A 21155-nucleotide genomic window follows, 5' to 3' on the forward strand; every position below is an offset into this window, starting at 1 on the left:
CAACTAATACCAACTGTCCGTGAAGAAACTGCAGCAAGGGAAATGCAGCAGCGCCCTATGGTTGTTTCTCAGCCACTGTCTTTTCCATCCACACCTCAAAAGTTAACTTGAAGAGCGGGTGAGTGTTGAGCAGTTGCGAGCACGTAAGGAGGGTCGTGCGAGCACGGAGGCAAGACCGGTTGCGTGCGGTTCCCCGTGCATTTTACATGCAAACGCTATGGCCCTACTCCCCTTCCTGGTTCTCTGTAGTTTAAAACCACAATATACATGTTAAAATAAACGTGTTAAAATGTACGTTGTTTGTTCGCCGTTAACAGTACACGCCACCATGTTGCCATGACATGCCAGATATGAGATGTATACCCTCCGCCAACAAGGTTTTGTTGTGCCACCCCAAGATTTTCTGTGGTCCCATCTGGCCACCCCTATCAAAAAGATCCTGGGGCGCCACTGTGCACGATCTGCTGTGCGGTTCTCTAAACAAAACCAATAAAAATAGTGTGATTTTATCAGAGATGTATTTATTTATTTTAAGCTAAAAATAAACAGTTGAAATGAAAATAATCTTAAATGGGCCTGAACTTTAACCTAATATTTATACATTAAGGAGACAATAATTCCCTAGTAATTGCATCCCCACAAGTTGTTCAAGATATGCCATTTTTATTTAATTAAGTTGTATTGCTTAACTAACGTCATTAAGTGAGATGAGAAAGTTATTGGGTCAGGGAAAACCAAGAACTTGGTATAGCCTGAGTGTGAACAAGTGAATATTTGAAAGCCTGTTCAAACGAGGTCTTTCATCTCCTTGAGAGGACTTCATCATCTGACAGTGTTAAGCATTTTACCAAAGAGCACACAGGGGAATGGTTCTGTGAGAATACAAATTAACACATCCTTTATTAGATTACAGACACAGCACCCAACTGCAATCAGAGGAGCATAGAGTGTACTGCGTACGTCTCATCAGCGTGAGCAGGAAAGGACCATTCGTCTTTCCCAGCGAAACTCTCTAAGCCCTATCTCTGCAAATACCCCGGGATCCAGACACTACAAAAAAATAAAATCTCAAGCAAAACCCATCAACGACAGGATATTAGCTGGAACAGATTCAATTTCAGGTCAATGCAGCCGATCGATGGGACTGCTGAATGGGAAAGAAATGGTTTTATTACAGGTTATGAAAGCTAAGTAGAGAGGAGATGGTACCATGTTTGTAACCTAGCACTCAGCTTCCAGGTCCTCAGCCGTCCTATCAGAGGACATCTTTACTGCAGTTGTGCTATCCAATTAGATGAAAGGGACAAAAGTGAAGATATTTTTTCCCGACAATTAATAATAAATAATAATAAAAACATTTAATACTGCCCTATTTTATTATATCTTTCTCGATCTGCCATAATACATTGCAAACATTGCAATTGCCAAGAAATACGTGAACAAGGTGAGCCATTTTGTACATTTTGGAAATAGACAGGACTCAAACGATTTAGTGAGGAGATACTCCTTAATGACTTATCAGATGATTGATATCAGATTAAAGAAAACAATGCCTACAACTCTGTAGTTCCAGAGGGTGAAACTTCACCCTACACAACATGTTGAACATACTGTCCACAAAGCAGGCACACGCAATAGCTCTGGTGAATGTAAAGTGATGGAATCCATTCTACATCAATGATATTACTGATTGATATTTATTGATATAACACAATAGAAGACTTGACCTAACTGCTTTTGACATGAAAATAAGAATAAATAAGTGAATGATAGTGATCAGGGGATGCTGTAGGTTAGTGTTTCATCCTGTTCTGCCCACTGACTACCGTTCCAAACAGGCTAGTCACCAGCGTCACGATTAAGGATATCCACGCTGAAACAAACAATATTGTGACACTAAGCAGAGAAAGTGTGAAGCAGCTTCAGATCTTTTAACAACAACCGGCTGACCCTCTAGTATGGAGTTGGGGAAAATCTCAGGCAGGAGCAGCCTAATTCTAGAGGAGAGTTAATAAAGAATTTAGCAGAGCAATCTGCTGCCATGGCCTTGGCTTCGTATGAGAGATAAAGTTGCATTATGTTTTGTATCCCCAAATGGTGTCCTGTCTTTATAGCCCGTGGCTTTTAAAAGCTGCATCAAAATCTCTAATGACAAACTCCTAACTATCTGTATAAACTAGTAGTGGTGAAAGTGGGTGATAAATTCCACCCTTGACATCTAGCTGAATATGCACATTATTATTTACCATGTGCTATACTACAAGTGCCCTAATTTATACAATATTTTGTCGGGGGAAAAAAAAATCCTCAGGTGAAAACATGATGGAGTCATAGTCAAGTCGTCCATACAAGCTGGAATGAGGCGGAGGCAGATCCCAAGCTATAACCATATTAACTCACCATAACACTGTGTGCAGCATATGGTTCATGAAAGAAAGTATAACCCTTTTTAAATATTTAGTAGACATTTCAATAGCTGTAATGATGGAACAAACAGATTGTACTGGAAGATTTCCAAAAACACCTGAATGTGCCGGTATCATATACCATTTATATGTCATATATCATTTATATATTTGTATGGTGACAGATATATGAGGTTTACAGTCACAACATGCAGTCTACTAATAAGGGTTGTGCCGCCTCATTCATTAAATTTCACTGCATATATGTATGGAAGTATGTATATGTATGTGACAAATAAAAAAAAAAAAAAAAATCTTGAATCTTGCCTAGAGGCATTGTCCTTTGTGAATGTTATTAATTAATATTATTTTATTAGGAAATAAGGTATATACTTGCAGAAAAGGCATTTCAGGCTTTTGTTTCTGATATTTAATCTCTGCAGGTTGCATGTTGTTTTTTTTCGTTGTTTTTTTTTTTTGCTTTTTCCCATTGCCAAATTCAAGGTTTATGCTGTTTTTCCTATTTTTAATATTCTCATACAAGTACTGTATTTTCCCTGTAGCCCAAATCAGCGTATTAGTTGTGGTCTTTTGTATCCACTTACAAGTCGTTTTACCTTTCACACCGCCCACCAACTAGTCGAAAAATAGTTTTGCACCTATTGGCACTTAATGGCATTTTCAATATAAGATGGAACCTCTTTTATTGTCGCTAAATCCTGCAGGACCGTGCTGACTGCCAAGGGAGGCCATAAAGTGCGGAGGGAGTCATTGGCATTCTAATCAGACACACTTGCTTTGTTTTCATCCCTCTCAAGTGTTCCACTGAGAAGCTAAATATAAACAGGTGCAGTAGAACATGCCATCTGTGCTATCCATTCACATTGCAAAAATGAAATTCTTTAAAGAATATATTTATAAATCTATATACTGTATGCAGTACATAGAGAATGAGAGAACATACAGTATATACAGTATATAACATAACATAGAGTATATATATATATATATTTCTATATATAGAGAAATGTGCTATAATCTCTGTATAAACACAGAGATCTGCATGAACACGGACTATAAAGGCCACAATGCCATTGTTCATCCCATCCTCTAAAGAGTCCATCATTTCCTTCAATGAATATGGGCTCGCTCCAAACTGTGTCCAAACCAGCACATCCAATCAGATGCTGGTGGAATTTGATGTGTGCTCATAAAATAAAATATTTTAGAACATAATAGACCATAATAATAGAACATTTACATTTCATTTCATTTCATTCCACCAAGGAGTTTCCCTCCTGCCCTGTTTTGCAATGAGAAACAACATCTCTCCGCTCCCAAATCGGCATAACGTCACCGTGCGGGTGAAAAGGGAGTGAAGGGGCGATGCCAAAGCGGAGCCCAGAGCAGCAAATTATTGATGTAGAGTGCTTTGGCTTGTGCGGCGGAGAGTGATGTAGGCTGCGCGCACGTCCTGAGATCCTGAGGGTCGTGAGAAACACTGCGTGCTTCTGGGGCGGGGGGGCCAAGATGGCGGCTTGATAACAAAAGAAACAGTCTAGATGACTGTCCACTGTCCACCAAAGAACCTCAAGTGTTAAAGAGGGCATAATATGAAAAGCTCACTTTTACAGTCCTCATGTACATACTTTGGCGGGGGTACTAACCGGCCCCCATCTGAGTATCTCCACCCACGGCTTGAGAAATACCGCTCGCCGCTTATGTCGAAGCTGAGAGTTAGGCATGGGAACTGCTTTGTTGCTGGCTGCACAGTCCAGCACAAATATATATTAAAAAAAAGTATACCAACTGTCTGTGACAAAACTGCAGACGAGGGCAATGTCAGTATTTAAAAAAATAATTGTGCTGTGTGCTTCTTTTGACGTTTAGCACGAGCTAAGCGCTAACGTTAATAGCTGAGGCATACCTGTCAACCCTCCCGTTTTTCCTGAGAAATCTGCCGTATTTTTTATTTCTAAAAAAAAAAAAAAAAAAAAGGTTGCCGATCAGATCTCTCTGAGGTGTCGCCAAAGACAACAAAATAAGAGCTTTTTTTTTTTTAAATAACTAACAATTAATTTGATCATTTAGACCAGGCCAGTTTCAGGGTCAGGCCAGTGGTTCTGGTGGACCCCGACCAAAAACTGCGGCACCACTTCTAGTGGACTATGGACGTATACATCCACTTCTTGTAAAATCAACACATATATACTGTATATATATATATATATATATATATATATATATATATATATATATATATATATATATATATATAATATTCAATGAATCTAATTTCCAATGTGCTTTTATATTGAAAAACTGTTTCCAGCCATGTGGTGTGGCTGTCATGACCTTGTGTCACGTCCTTCGTCTCACAGGTCCCAACGTTGTACAGTTGTTGTGAGTCAGGTCAAATGACAACAAATCTTCTGAGATACTCACTTGCTACGATCAACCTCTCCACATCGATATCAACGGTGCACTCAACTGGGTGGATTACTGCACTACTGTTTTTTTGTGCAGTAAACTAGAGCGGTTCAATTATGGTCCAATTATGTTTGGGTCGTGGGGTAATGACGAGGGACAAATGTGGATCCTGAGGCTCCAACCACTGGCTTAAGACGACTGTTCTGATTTCCACGTCTGTAAGTGTGTGTGTGTGTGCCCGTGCATGTGCATGTGCGTGTGTGCGTGTGCGTGTGTTTGTGCGTGTGCGAGTGTGCGTGTGTGTGTGTGTGTGTGTGTGTGTGTGCGTGCCTGTGCATCTGTAATTAAGAGCTTGTTCCTGCGCTTGCGTGAGTGTGTGCGTGTGTGTGTGTGTGAGTGCCCACACACATGTGTGTGCCTCTCATATGGAGACAGTGAACCCAGCTTGTTAGTGGATTATCCTGTTAGTGAATCAGTAACCTTATTAAGCAGCAGGAGGTTAACAGGTCTGTTCAATGGAGAGGACACTTAACCCTGGCCCTGAACGCTTGCGGAACACCGCTGACCTGACAGCAGAGCTGCGACTCACATCGGAGGGAGAAACCAAACCAGTGAAGCTGATGAAGCTTGTCACTTGGATGTGGACTGTTGTTGGTGTAGAGGTTTCTGTCCCTGGGATCAGTGAGGAGTATGTCCAAACACCGGGGCACCTTGCTGCGACCGTAATATGCTGCGCTTGACTCGGCGCCTCCCATTAAGTCGGTCTTAAAACTCACAACGCACAACTTTGTATCTGACCTTTGACCCCCCCAGCAGGGAACAGCAGGTATAATTCCTCACTTACAATTACGTCTTGCCGTAATTGAGGAATATTGGAAAATTGCCTTTTTTTTTTTTCACCCTCCTTATCCTGACCTGCTGTATCAGTCATGTTTCATGTTAATTGTCTGGAACAAGGACAATAATGCAGAAGACCGAGACCTATTCACATTTTATAATCCCGAAAATAATGATAATCTCCCTATCAACATGTCAGACACACAAAAAAAAATCAACTTTGTACTAAAGCCTCGTGGAAGACTTTCTCACAAGTATTGATTAAACTTTCCCTATAAATAGCTCATACGAATTATATTGATTATATATATAATTATATAGCAACTTTTTTTTTTTTTTTTTGTCCCCATAACAGACAACAGTTATAGACATCGCCAGCTGGCGGCAGCCGGAAAGGCTGCCCTTTCGCTGTCAAAATAACGAGAGATTGAACACTGCAGGTTACCAGATGGGAAAAGGTCAGAAAGATTGATCCCACTCTCACCCTCAGAGAAGATTGCTCAGACACCTCGGCTCTGGTTCATCACACTGCTTGTGCACGCCCGGAAGAGTGTATGTGTGTGTGTGTGTGTGTGTGTGTGTGTGTGTGTGTGTGTGTGTGTGTGTGGGAAGCCACCGCTTATGCAGTTGTGAATGCACCGTGGTTGGCTCCAGAATGAATCACTGATAAGAGACTACCATCCTTAATACTTATCAAGCGCAACACGATTCAATAAACGAAAGCAGACACAAAGTCAGGGAATCAGATTAAACGGTAAGGCTGAGTGGAACGTCATTTCCTCTTCTGGCCCACGGAGGGCGCCAGAGAGGGGCAAGGATCACATGGTAGGAGATGCAGCCCCGTGGGAGCGTACACACCCATACATGAACGCGCAGAGGAGGGGAAACGGGACGCCGACAGATTCAGGGGCGCAATGTATATCGGTGAAACATTATCTTCCTTTTCCTTCGGCAGCATCTGTTCCCTATGCCTGGCTCCTCCGGAGGAGAGGGTGCGCCGAACGATGTAGAACAATGCAAAAATAAAGGCAACCAGGATCAAGGTCGAGGATACATGGCCAGAGATGTACCTTTTGTATTTATTAGAGAGCACACACACGCACACCCGCCCGCCCGCACGCACGCACACACACACACACACACACACACACACACACACACACACACGCATGCACAATATGAGGTTGAGATGTGTTTGGCAGTGTGTACACAGGTATGTCTTACTGTATGAAAACAACCTCAGCATCCTCAGTGTCAGTCAGCGCACAGCTAGACACTCACTTCCACACAGATCCTCCACCAGGAAGCAGGCCACACGCTGACAGCATGAAATGTCAGCTGTCATTAAAAAAGCAGCCGCACAACCCCTTGAGTCTCAATATTTCAAATGCTCATTATAGAGAAGGCCGGATCACAACCGTTCCACGTATGGGACCCCCCCCCCAAAAGAAAACAGTAAAGATGAACCAAAAAAAAAATCTCTTTGGTACCACAGTACCTCAATGTTTCACTTTTCGTGTGTGTGTGTGTGTGTGTGTGTATGGAAATGATCAAGAGCCGAAATTATCAACAATTTTACAATTTTAAGAATGTTCTCGCGTTAAAATCGTCAAGAATTCACAAAGCAGAAAAAAAAGAAAACAATTAAAGTTGTGAGGGGTAAGTAGTATTTCTTCAAGTGACAACCTATAACATCATCCTCATTGTGTGGATGACACGACTAGTCCCAGAATCCCACACATCATGTGCAATCACATCCCCTCTGCCGTCTTCTTATTAAAGATATTAACCCCCATTTCAACCGACTTTCAAACTGAGTGACCATATGATAATTCTTTCCTCCATCTTGACCCACATTATTCAATAAAATATGTAGCGTTTGCATCTTTCCCACCAAAGAAAAGACAAGTTTAGTCCTGGTTCAGTGGGTATAATGTATTTCAGTGGACGGGACACCTCGCCCCGTGTGATCCCTGCGTTAAAAAAACAGCAACAAAAAAAAACAAGTGGCGAAAGGAGGACGAGTGATAAAAACCAAAGGCAGACGCCGTCATAACACATAATACCGTACAAGATAAAACACTTTATGTCCTGGGTCTCACAATGATTAATGGGACATTAACGGAATAAATTTGTTACAAGTGAAGGTCACAGAAGCAGAGGGTCACTGTGAATTATTAACCATCGCGTGCACGGCGGCACCATGCCAACCAGGTGAGAGCGAGGTGAGTTTAAGGTGAGTGGGGAAATGTGTCACACACAGGTTGAGACACGCACGCACACACGCACGCACGCACGCAAGCACGCAGGCACGCAAGCACGCAGGCATGCACCAGTAGAGCGGTCCCATTTTCCAAGTAATTAAAAAAATTGAATTGGAATCAGTCTGTAATGAAAACAACTCGTGTTATTCAAAACCACTCAAATAATCTTGTTATAGCCAATCCTGTTATTCGATGCAGTATTGTACCCAATATGATTTCCAGGGCAAGATTTGGAATCGTTGTTTGCTGTAATCCCCATTATCCGCTGCAACCTCTAAAAAGAAAAACCACCACCCCTATCGCAAATTGCTGGGAACGGTCGAAATGAAGCGCAACCGTAAGACCGTGGAGTGCACGGCGCGTGGCCCGGGCGAGCGGGCGCCTGCCGCGGCGGCCGTGCCCCGCCCCGCCCCCGCCCCCACCACAGCCATGACAGGTCGGTGCGAGTCAGCAGGTATGTGGGTCAATCCCCCGGGACTCCTTCAACGGGGCCACGTGGTCCCTCCGGATTAGCGAGGAAATTAAGGATCATCCACTGAGAAAGCAGGACTCCGCCACAGCCACTGAACCGCCGTCCAGCGCAGCGGAAAGGCCCGTGGCGTGAAGCTTAATAACCTGTCGCGTGATGTCCCGTCATGGTGTAGAAGTGGAAAGCCTCGCGTTGGGTGGAGCGCAGAGCGGCCCGGCCGGTCTGCCTCAAGCTCAGCGGGAACACCATCCTTTAGCTTTAAAGCAAACATTGCTTTTCAGCTTTGTGCGGCATAGTGACACTCTGAGCGTGAAGCGGTAATGAACAGATATTTCATCTCTTAAAGAACCACTTCTGTAACCTGACCTCCAAAGAGAAGATAATCCATTTTGGAAAAAAAAAATTGGGACTTTCTGACTAGGTTGAATTGTTTTCCATGTGTAGTTAAGAAGGCGGAACTATTCTGTAAATTAAAATAATTCTCCTCTCTTTATAAATATATGTAACGTCCAATATAATATGGATTATTATTGCTTTAAATTTAGATAATTTTGATACTGTAATAACACATTGACCTTGTATTAAGGTTTGTCAATGAACCCTATCCCTTGCAGACACCCCACCCCAGGACATATTAAAATGTAATGTGTCCAAACTACTCCATAACCCACATTGTCCCCTTGCTTCGCAGCAGTTCTCAGAGAGGGGAGCGATGCAGCAGCCATAGCGTTAAGCGAGGGAGGGTCAAGCACAACGCGCTTTGTGCAACGTTCTCCCTGCGATCATCCTTTTCAGGAAAACACCACGAACCCCTGAAGCCGAGGTGGTTCTTATGTGAGACTGCAGTTTGTTGTTGTTTTTTTTCAGAGGCTGGACTCCCATTCTACGGTTCATGGGAGGAAAGCGTCGCTGCAGGACAACAGTCTGTCATCTGCCATTAAGTGTGTGTCTCAGCTGCAGCACCCCCCCCCCCCAGAGCCTGTGTGCTTCAGTGTGTGTCTGTGTATTATGTGTATTATTAAGTAAGTAGTAGTAGGAGTTAACTAAGTATAGATCTGGCTAACTTTTCAAGCCCCTAAAATCTGACCTGGCTTAGCGGTGGAGTTTTACTGTCTACTTAATGGAGTGCCGAGGCTGTTGCTATTTATATTATATTTAGGGGGGGCGGAAGTCCTATTGCTTTTGTTAATGAAAACTGACGTCAGTGGTGTATGGATCTCATCGATCCGCTGCACTCACAGACAAGATGAATTAAATGTGTATTCGGGGCAGTTCTGACATCCCGTCGTCCAAGTTTGATCCAGATCGGTCTATTATTGTGGAATAATTTAGTAAAAAACTGTGGGACGAATTGACAAAGAATGGATTGCGGTCGCTCATAGCGGCATGAATTGCGCATGAATTTGCGCCCGCTATCTTCACTGTCTTAGCATCCGATTCACAAAAGATATAGCGCGAATGACATGCCAGTGCAAAAACACGCCCATAATGTTTTGCTATTTTCCCTTGTTTTGCAAATATCCATGTGGCAAAGCAAATAAGGGCAATTGTCCGGCGGTGGACAAAAGAATAAAGATAAAACGGCAGCAGTGCCTCGATCCACTCTGCTGCGAGATTATTAAGCATACCTGTCAACATGGGGATTTGAAAATGAATGGAAATGGTTGCCCTTACAATTATTTACTTTGCCTGATGGATAATTGCCATGAACAGGGTCTCCCAATGGGGTCTGCCCGGGTCTCTCCGCGTTGCTCGTTACGTGTAACGCAACCAGACACTTTGCGATCTGATGCAATCAGACGCATAACGGGCAGACACGCTGGGAGACCCAATTGGGTCTCACTGTGTGTCTGATCGCAAAATCCTCGTTGTGCGTACGGGGGTGTTGCTGTGTGTAACGCCCTCGCTGGACCATTTCCATTATTTTCAAATCCCATTGTTTAATTTGGCAGGTATATATGCTGGGAGGGAGCAGATCAGCACCGCTGCCTTTATTTTTGTACGCGCAAATACCACCAGGTCTCTACAGATGGTTTTAGTGTCACTCTAACTAAGTGTGGTTATGAGCGCCCGTGTTTGTGAATGGATGTTATCTGCAACAAAGCTCATTTGCATGGAAAGAGGCCAATTTTGCACAAAATTCATGCATAATACCTCATTTAAATATGCGCAAATAGCGCCGGCGCCAACGCTATTTTGCATTAGGTAGGTCCCCACATGCCATGGCTCCACCCCCTGACGACGTCATTAGCTTTCATGTCATCAATTAATTGATGATTGTTTGTTAAGGTTAGCAACTATCGATTAACGAAATTCTGTTAAATTTGCATCCATAGTTCGGAGCAGTTCCAACATGCCGTCGTTCACGTTTAATCCAGATCGGCGGTTCAGTATTGTGGATGGAGTTCGCCACGCACAGGGGTAGGCTGCGACACAGAAATCTTTGTGCGCATGCACAAGTTGAAGGAGTACACAGATACGCGATTTGACTTTAACCAAACGAATATAAGATACAAACTCTTAACTTTACAAAGTCATGAAGAGACAGGTATTATTTTTTTGCTATTGACATTCATTTAAAAAATTTGTTTAAGTATTACCAGAGGACAATTGGATTAAACAAAGCGCAGCATATTAAATGTCATAAATATGAAGACAAGTGGCACGCACCATAGTAAGTTCTACAAAATAAAAACCCAATAACATAACTGTCAGAATTTATAGATATTCCAGAGAAATCAATGTATCCAATCGAACTGAATTATAATTACTGGTAACTGTAACCATAAGCTATTTCATAATACAAGGAACATGTATTTATTGTGTATGTGTATGTGAAAAATGTACTTATTTTTGTGTTTTTGAAGGCAACATTTGCATTAATGTATGCTGAAGCGGTTACTGGCTGTATTGGTGTTGAAAATTATAACTTTACATTATGAAATATAGTCATGCCAACTGCTAAAGCCATTCAGAGATGGCATAATGACGCTTGCTTATCAAAAATTACTGGCAATAAATTTGCAATACATAATCGTGCTCACAATATTGACTAAAAAAATCGTTATTAACATCTCAGCCATAGTCATACAGCCCTACCTCAAAATGATAACTGCAGTTTAGTTGCGGCGTAGGAAACCCACTCACAGCAGCAAACACCGCCCGATCATAGAACTAGACAATGAAAACAGGCCGATACAAATGCACTTCTGCAGTCACGAAACACATCGGAACAGAGAGCCAGAACAGAGAACAGAACAGAGAGAGTTGCTGCACACTCGCCCACTGAACTTTAACGAAGGGCCGACAACCCAATACGACACCGCCTATTGCTGCCTGCAGCTATGTTGTTGTTGTTGTTGTTGTTGTCAGCAATGTATGCAGACCCCCTTTTTTGTCGGCTGACCAGGACCTCAGATATCATATCTGTCTGGAGCCACTTAAGGAGATTGTTAAGGGTTAAATTGAATAACTGAGGGACCAGTGTGTGCTACGCTCCCCCTCCCTCTGTAGCTTCCTTTTTCTCTGTTCACCAGACGGAACCTCCAGTTGAGACTTCCGTCGTTCGCAGCCAATACTTTTGCGCTCCGTGCCCGGCACTCGACCAACCCCCTCATCTTCACCGAGACCAATTAAGCGGCGCTCCTCCCACACCGCGCGGGAGGCGCGCCTCGCCCTGCCTCCGCCGTTTCCGACGGTGGGGGAGAGCCTGGAGCAACGTTGCGGCTCGTTAGCAACAGCCAGCGGGCCTTGACGAAGATGAGTTGTGAAGAGGTGATTAAGCCAACTCCGGGGTCCCTGTTAGGTTTCAGAGCGCCCTCGCAAAGGTAGGGAGGAAGGCATTTGAAGCCAGAAGCACAAAAAAGGAACGGACAAGTAATCTTAATTCAATAGAGCCACCGTGCTCTTCGGATGGTCATTCATCATAAGAGGTGATATTGCCGCCGGGGTCGGTATGGCTCGGAACAGGTCGAGGCTGGCGCTAGACGCGCCTCATGAAAAATGAAAACCTGTGAGACCATTGTGCTTAGCAGACTGAGGAGAATAGGTTATACGGAATATAATGCCACTGGCTCCAGACTAGCTGATGGCCTAGGCGGCATATCTTTGCCTTTGCGCTCAACGGCCTGATCCGAAAAAAAAAAAAAAAAAAAAAGACAAGAAAAGGCAAACGATAAGAATATAAAAGCAACTTCTACTATAAAATAACTATTGAGGCAAATCTGTGATGCACAGGGGTGTAGTGCGTGAGTTTAACCAAGCTTACGCTGAGCTCCCCGCTTGCCGCAACACACACAGCCCCAAAGCTGAGGGACAGAGGGGCGTTTAAGCCTTCCAAACCAGCGAACATCCCAATTCCACTTCCGTTTAGCTTCCTGATGACGTTCTGGTCACTGGCTGCGTGACGTCATCGAAAGGTGCATCACTTGGCAATGACGGAACGCGGCAAATCAATTAACCCGGCATGAAACCCCCCCCACGCAGATTGGAAAAAACGGCGTTGAAAGCGTAACCTTTTCCCAATTATAGTTTTGTAAAACACTCTCTCCTACTTAAATTATGCAAATTAAAGAGGGTAGTGTCACAGCTTAATCATACAACAGGGCTTACTATTCTCAGATGGCGCTCATTTGTGTGGGTGGATCTTTACAATGGTGTGTTGGGGGGTTAAGCACCATACACAAGGGGATCACTACACTCCCTCAACAGGGATTAGAGCCGCCAACACCCTAAGCTATCAGGTCACTCAGCGCCATGTCTCGGTCTCCCTTAGTCTCTCGTCTTCCCCCCTACAAATAGACTGTCTTTATGTGCGGGGTTTTTAAAAAAAATGCTTTCCTCGACTCTGCTGCTAAATCAACAGCGTGGGCGCCGTATCGAGAGGGCCGAACGGCTGTGTTGCAACGTCAACCGCATGCAAATTCAACCGGCGGTAATTGCCAATTCGCTCAATGTGTCAACAGCGAGCAGCCTCCCGGCGCGGCATGCGGACGGGAGCAGGAGGAATGAAGGGAGGAAAGCGACGCCGTGAGAAGAGGAATGAGCGCGAAGACCCGTCCAAGTAGAATGAAACAAAGACTAAACGGGGACGAGAGAGCAGTGACACTGGTTTACGAGTGAACAGACTTTTTCTGAATTAAGGAATGACACAGGAAGAGCAAAGAGACGGGGGGTTGTGTTCAACATGTCTGATGCCGTTGTTCAAAATCAGCGCTTCGTAATGGAAAGACAGCAGACGGCACACGGGAGCGATGACGGAATATTTCGTAACATGAGGTCCCACAGACTGTTTGTAAGGGAGCTACGGTCGCAAAGAAACCTTGATTGAATCCCAAAGACAGAACAGTGACAGTTAATGGTGACAATGTATTTTCGAGTGTACGCCTGTGGGCGAACGCCTGTTTACAGATAATCAATTGTGGGATGGATTCGTAATTAGTACGTTCAGTCCTAAAATCGCAATCGATGATGCACTTTTGTTGTTGTTCGGATGATACCCCGCGGCAGATCGGCAAACCTAATGATAGGGCTGCCTCCATTAATGTAGACACAAAAACTCCATTCATTGCTAAGATTATGTTTTGGTGTGTCATTTTAGTCTCTCTCTCTCTCTGGTTAGCAGGTGTGTGTGCCTGCATGCATGAATGCTGAGTGTAGCTTGTCCCTTATGTATGTGTACTTGCCAGAATGCAGTTCAGTACTGTGTAATTTCAGGCATGGCTTATTATGCGTGCTGGCTGGCACAGGCCCATCAGTACCTGCCCCCGAACCGAGAACTGATGGAAATATTAAACGGCAGCAAGCTGCCGACTGTACAGTAGACGCTTGTTGGGTCTGTGTTGGTGTACAATCATCGGCCCATTTGGGAGAGGGCTGAGCTGAGTGCTGCGGGCTTGGATGGATGGTGCCGGCAGCCATCTGGCTCTGGATGGAGCCCCTGTGGGAGTCGCAGAGCGGTGCCAACCATCAGTAGCACTTCCAGTGTGTTCCGGAATGTTCTGACGTGCTCAGCTATACTGGGGCGCCGTGTGATCATGGCAGCCATGTTGCTGCCAACCTGCGACATATTCACAAATGTTCTACACTTACGCTACACTGTGTTATGAGCGTATCACTGTATGTCTGAGTGTATCGGTGTTGAAAACAAAAATTGTATTCGCCGTGGAATATGTCCACCCATTTCTCTCTGCATTTGTGTTTGAAAGAGAAGTTCCCGCTGCGTGTGAAGAAATGAAAGCAAGCACAGCTCGGGGCATAATGTGATTCTTCAATTTAGGTGATTTAACACTGTTTCCTATTTGCAAGAAGAAATGTTTTAAAAATGAAGTTTTTCAAAGAGAAAACATGTGAATGTGCAGTCTGTTCAAACCATCTGATGTCAGCCGCAGCGTTATTGCACGTTGGGATAACATCTAGTTGAATATCGTCAAGAGACATTTAAAAAAAACAATATGGATAAAGTTAAGAAATTGTCATATACATTTCTTGGCCTTAGTTACTGAGTTAAAGTAAAAATGTGTGCATTGTACGACAGAGGTGTATGTCTGGCTGTTTGTGTTTGCGTGTGTGTGTGTGTGTGTGTGTGTGCGAGTGCAAGTGCGTGTGTGTCGTTAATGCCTGCATGTGCGGGCATGCATCTAATATTAAAGTGAAAGTACAGGGACTAAAATAGTCATTGTGTTTGTCCACTATGCTAATGTGCCCTGTTGTGTGTCCAGGTGACCACACAGATGCTCTGTAAACAGCGTTTAGAGACTCATCACACGCACAGAGAGAACTGCCAGACGACAGGTCAGACAGTTCGGCTAAAAGTGGCCGAAAAGAGTTACCACTAGAAGTAAACCAGTTCTGCTGTCCCACTTGGAGTCATCTCGCCTGGAAGAGCAAAGCTGTGGTCGGGCCAGTGAGAAAAGCCTGCAGGGCTGACCCCAAACAGGCCATCTTTACCCCTGGAGCAGTGTCTATTTATATGGATCTAATTTAATTATTAATATCAGCATTTTCGTTTATTTTAATTTTGTAAACCGTTTCTGCCGAGCAGGTGTTATTGCCGCCCTACAAGTCTAATTTGCAGTCAGACACATCCACAGGTGTGGATCGTCACTGATCGCGAATAGTAGGCGCCTAACACGCCTGGTCGCAAACACGGGAGCGCACGAGCACACAAACACGGGCCAGACCGCGAGTGTCATCAGCAGTCAAACACGGAGCTCTGCCTGTTCTAGATTTCACAAGCTATTTATAATGTTCTCTCTTGCTGAATTATTGATGAGCTGCGTGTTTTTTCTTTTTTCTTCCTTTGCATTTTGTGAATACGAGAGACTCGACCCCGTCGCTAATGACCCACTCAGCCCGCCCCCCCTCTCTCACCATCACCGCTAATAGGGTTAAACCCGCACGTGGGTTTGACCACGAAATAGATCTCAGGAAAGAGGGGCCGAGAACTAATATAATAGAGTCCGCAGAGGAGTCTAATGCAATCGAATACGCTGTGTCAGGCACCTCCCTTCCTACATGTACAATCAAGGCCGAGCTGCAGAGAGACAGCCATTTTGCAGCTTCCGGAGAGGAGGAGGGGCGCTTCCGAGGGCGAGAACTGACAGGGGGCGTCAATCAGATCTCAGCGAAAAAGGGTTCAACGTTCTATTTACACACTGTGCAAACTCTGGGGAGACAGCGGTGACACCGGTTTAGCTTTAATCTCCTGGAGAATTAGTATGGGGGAGAAGACAAGCACATCTCATTTACTGTCATTTACACATGGGGTTCAGCAGTCGCTTCCTCGCTAATTGGCGGGGAAAGCATTCCGCCGTCCTGCAGGACGGGAGCCAACATCTCACTCATGTCCCCCCCTCCCCTTCGTCGCCATGGACGCATCACCTTTTCCGAACGCGGATCCCTCTCGCCCCGCTTCTCTCTCCCTCTCTCTTAGTAGTGGCAGCCCGCTGACGATTAATGTGGGTTTTGTCGCGCCATGCGCTGCGGCCGAAACTCGCTTCGACTGAACAACGCGTTTTTGCGTCGCTCCTGCTTCCCCTTGGGTTCCAGACGCCAGGGGGTTCGGGACCCTCTCGCGCGGCGAACGACTCATTTGCGGTCGGTTCGCACTGCACTAACAGCTAAATAAGGAACACCAGAAGCAGGGAGAGGGAATTGGGGTGAGGACGGCGAGAACAAATCCCCAATGCGCCACAGCAGCTCTAGTTCTACTCGGCTGCATTACGCCCTGATCCATATTTTGCAGCTGTCCCGTCAAAGCCCGCGGAACAAATAAATGCCGGCTTCCGGGGATCGATTCGGCGCCGTCGCCACTTTACAAATCTGTTGCGTTCATTCGGCCTCCACCACAAAAAAAAACCAAAAAAAAAACCCAGAGGTGTGTTGGTGCTCAGGGGCGCCCGCAGGTTTCCATCTTGTGAAACGGCCCCCGGATCCCCTCCATTACACACGCATGTAGTACACCAGGCAGTACGACACAATAAATCAAGTTTCATACAAATTTGAATTTTAATCTTCTGTATTTTTGTATCTTCCTGATGAGGTAGAGACAGGGTCGGAGGGATGTGAAAGGTGATGGCTCGCACGGAGTTGACCGGCGTCCGGCTACAGTGCGCGTCGACTGGTCAGATGTGTGACGCTAAATGCCGGAAGCTCAGTTGGCGTGGTTACTCGTGTATTCCTGTTTAAAAACAAGCTCCTGACCGACCGGTTTTTGAAACATTAACCCTGTGTGTTCAGAAACGATGTCCTAAGTCGCTAATCTCTTCGGCATCGATGAGCCAAAAATAACATTAAAGGATAATGGGAGTACGCATCCAGTGTACTTTCCTTGTTGTTATGAGGGATTCTTTTTTTTTTTAAAGCGCGGGTCGGATTATTTTATTTTAATACTGGTTCTAATTCTAGTTAGTTGAGACCCAGATAAAAATAGACCTCCGCACCCTCAACGCTGTTCCAAAATGTTTTCGCCCGCTCTGGCACAAACCCCGCCTGCGAGCTCGCGCCGAATGGAATCAAAATGGTTCACAGTTATGGGAGAGAGCGCAGCTTTACGCTGGGCTGGCTTTCAGATTTCTGCCGGCGGGGATGGGAGGATGACAGACAAGAGGGTAATAAAAAAAAAAAAAAAAAAAAACAGCATTCTGAAAGTTTGCGCAGACTTCCCGCCCGTCAGTGGCGGAGCACGAAAGTCACGGCTGACGAACAACATCTCTGTTCAGACGCCCGGTGACAACCAGACGCCGGTGAAGACGAGGCTGGCTCATAAAAAAATGGAAAAGAGAAAAAGCTCTTGCAGAAAGTCTGTTATTATTACAGCTATCATTCAATGGGGATTGATTTGCATATCCAAGCTCTGCGGTTGCCTCGCATGTTGAAGCTGAAACAAGCCCCCGTTCCCATTAATTGAGGACAGGGGACGCCTAGGGAAGGTAGAATGACTAAGACCCGCTGTCCTGACTTGTGGATGACACGGGATGAGCGTATCTCAGTCGCTAATTAATATGAAGATCATCCATTAAATCAGAATTGGTAATATCCCATTACACAGAGATTAGCCGTATCTTTCGGAAAGACACAAGGGGGATTGCGCGCCGCCGAAGTGAGTCATAACAATGGCCTCACTCTGCTACCCGTACGATCGGCCATGACGAGCACTTCCAGGAAGCGGGGCGCTGAGCAGACCGCACGGGAGAGAGGCGCGAAGGAAGACGGGGGAGGCAGCGAGGCAGCAAAAAAACATCAAAGCCTGATATACAGTAATTAATATGAGGGACAGCATGGACCACAAAATGTCAACCCCTTGACCCAAAACTAGCAGGAACACTCTTTAAATCCCAGCTCTCAGTCCTAAGACCAGGCACTTTCCTGCATGACACAGCATTTTTCTTCTTTTTCAAAGAGACAAAACTTCAAAAGATAATTCAGTTTCTAAACAGACAGACAGAACCCAACCACCCTCCCCCGCACGGCTGAAAACACACTCAGAAGACGTTGTAAGGACCTTACCTCAACGAGGTGTGGAGTGGGGTTGAATCCACACATGTTGCACACCTGGGACTGGCACTGGGTGCACGTGTTGTAATTGGGAGGTTCTGCGGTGTTGCCCACATTGAGGCTTGTCTTACAGAGGGGACAGCAAGCTTTGGGTTTGGAGTGGGGGTCCTGATAAGTCTGCGGTTGTTGGTGGTGTTGCTGAGGAGGTGCGTTAGGCCCTTGTTGGGTATGGGGGGGTCCTGACGGTTTGCCTGCTCCGGGCCCTGGACCATGAGGCCCTGGACCATGAGGCCCTGGACCATGATGTCCTGGACCATGAGGCCCTGGACCATGAGGCCCTGGACCATGAGGCCCTGGACCATGAGGCCCTGGACCATGAAGCCCTGGACCATGAGGCCCTGGACCGTTAGGCCCTGGACCGTGAGGCCCTTGACCGTGAAGTCCTGGACCGTGAGGCCCTGGACCCTGAGGTCCTCCGGGTTTGGGGGCTGGTTTTGGCGGTTGTTGCTGGGGTTGAGCAGTCTCTGATATGAGCGTGCTGGCCTGGTTGAGTAGAGAAGCACCAAAGCCAAACAGTTTCCCGAAGGTCTGCTCTGGGGGCGGGGGCTGTCGTGATGGGGAGCTTCCTGCACTACGGGTCTGGTCCTGACGTGGGTTCTGGGCTTGGTGGGCAGGGGAGTTGCGGGATAAGTCAGGCTGGGACGGAGCCTTGGCCATACCAGGGAGAGGAACAGCCCCCGGCGGCAGTTTCACCTGGTGTGGACTTGGGCCAGTCTGTTTGTGAGGGCCAGGCGTTTGTTGGGGTTGCGTGGGAGGTTGTGTTTGAGGAGGTGCCTGTGTCTTGGGTTGAGTCGGGGGCGCAGGCTGCGTTGAAGGATCAGGTGTGAATTCCGGTTTGGCAGAGTGGGAAGGGGAGTGGATCTGCTGCTGACTCTTGGAGCGTGGCGTGGTCATGTCCATCCCCAAAGCTCTCTGCATCTGACAGTTCAGACACAGCCACTCCTGCACCTATAAAGAAAAGAATATTTACACAACGTTTACCACGGTGTCCTCATAATCTTGTCATAATCGTTATTATACTGTACTGTATGTGTTATACTAACATCAATGCCATAGTGTGATTCAACAGTAAAGATAAAAGTTTCATAATATAAATATTTGTATAGAACCACAGTGCAAAGTTTCACATTCAGCACATAATTAGGTGTCTCTTTATTCCTGGCTTGAGCATGAAAAAAAAAATGAGGCACTCTGAGGGAAGAGAGCACTGACTTCACTTCCCTCATAAAACTGCACAATTTCCAAGCACTGGCCACCCCTCTCTTTTCCATTCTATCCCTCCCTCATTTTGACTCACTTCCTCGTAAAGTGTGCGCGCGCATGTGTGTGTGCGTGTGTGTGTGTGTGTGTGTGTGTGTGTGTGTGTGTGTGTGTGCCTCCCCACTTAAGTCCAGTACCACTATCCCTCTCCTCTTGTTTGTCCCTCCAGCGTCATCTACTCCCTTTCTTCACCTTCCCATCTCCTTTGCCTCCTTTCATTTTCTCCTCACGTTGCAGTCACAGGCAAAGGTGAGTCTGCAGGTCCCAGCGATGGCACCCGGCCATATGTAATAATTGGCGTCCTAGTGCTTTGACAGCTGCCACACTACCATCCCTGCCTTGGACCGTAGGCCTTTACCTAAAACCACATGTGACTGACTGATTATACAGTATTATAATAGCACACAGAAATAAAAAAGGCTGTAGATGAAGGATGGGGCGCTGAATCAACACGGTGGCTTGTCATTTATGCTCTAGAATTAAATATCTCTTCAACTTCGCTACGGCTACATAGTAAATTGACCTGAAATAAACATCGTCATCATCATCATCATCATCATCATCATCATCATCATCATCATCATCATCATCCTCACCACCACCATCATCATCATCATCATCATCATCATCATCATCATCATCATCTACAGCAGTGCTTTCAAGAGGTTCCGGGGGTCCCCAGAGAAATGGTTAATAGTTAAACTTCACCATTATTTCATTTTCAAGACATTAGGAACACCAGGGAATGCACAATAATATGATGTGTGACTGTGATCATAGTTTCACTGGAATGAGAAAATCTTCTCAGATTGAGGTCCGAGGGACAAAATGGGATGTAATACCCTAATGCAGGGGTCTCAAACTACAGGGACCGGGGGCCACATCTGGGCCATGAGACAATTTAATGTGGCCCTCTATATGGTGATGATGCTGTGTACTGATCAATTGGCCCGCAAATATTTTATTCAAATCACAATGCTTAATCAATCCACACATATGTACTTAATGTTTTCAAAATATAAAACATAATTAAATAGTCATAAGAGAGCTTTGTTTAACAGGGTTACGAGGCAATTCACTCATGTGCGGGAAAAAAAACATAAAACCAAAAAGAAAACAGGCCGGTTTTCACTTGAAGTTCAACACGGCCCCCCAAGAAGCAGACAACCTGGCCGGTGGCCCTCAGGCCCCATGTCATTTGAGTTTGAGACCGATGCCCTAATGGCTATCAAATTGAGGGTATTAGATGTGAAAAAAAGTTGAGAGTCATGTACAAACTTTACTTGGAGTAATTGCAGTGAAATAGGCACCCAGTACATCCCCACCCACTCCTTCTTATAGCTTAACATGAAGATGCATTTCTTTTTCGATCTGCACGTCCAATAATGTAGGATGCATAGCGCATTTTTACATTGCGGATTTATTTCAAACATA

At 45.4% G+C, this 21155-nt stretch overlaps 1 protein-coding gene across 1 annotated transcript in view; it reads right to left on the reverse strand.

Annotated features, from left to right (window-relative positions):
* bsnb (bassoon (presynaptic cytomatrix protein) b) overlaps positions 1-21155 on the reverse strand; it is a gene marked incomplete at both ends in the record, with an annotated part of 50367 nt that overhangs the window by 15925 nt on the left and 13287 nt on the right. The window contains 2 exons of the mRNA XM_080000945.1: positions 18414-18679; positions 18866-19409. Coding sequence (XP_079857071.1) covers positions 18414-18679; positions 18866-19409 — 810 coding nt within the window. The remainder of the gene's footprint in view (positions 1-18413; positions 18680-18865; positions 19410-21155) is intronic.

Source organism: Zeus faber (assembly GCF_960531495.2).
Source record: "Zeus faber genome assembly, chromosome: 5".
NCBI lineage: Eukaryota > Metazoa > Chordata > Actinopteri > Zeiformes > Zeidae > Zeus > Zeus faber.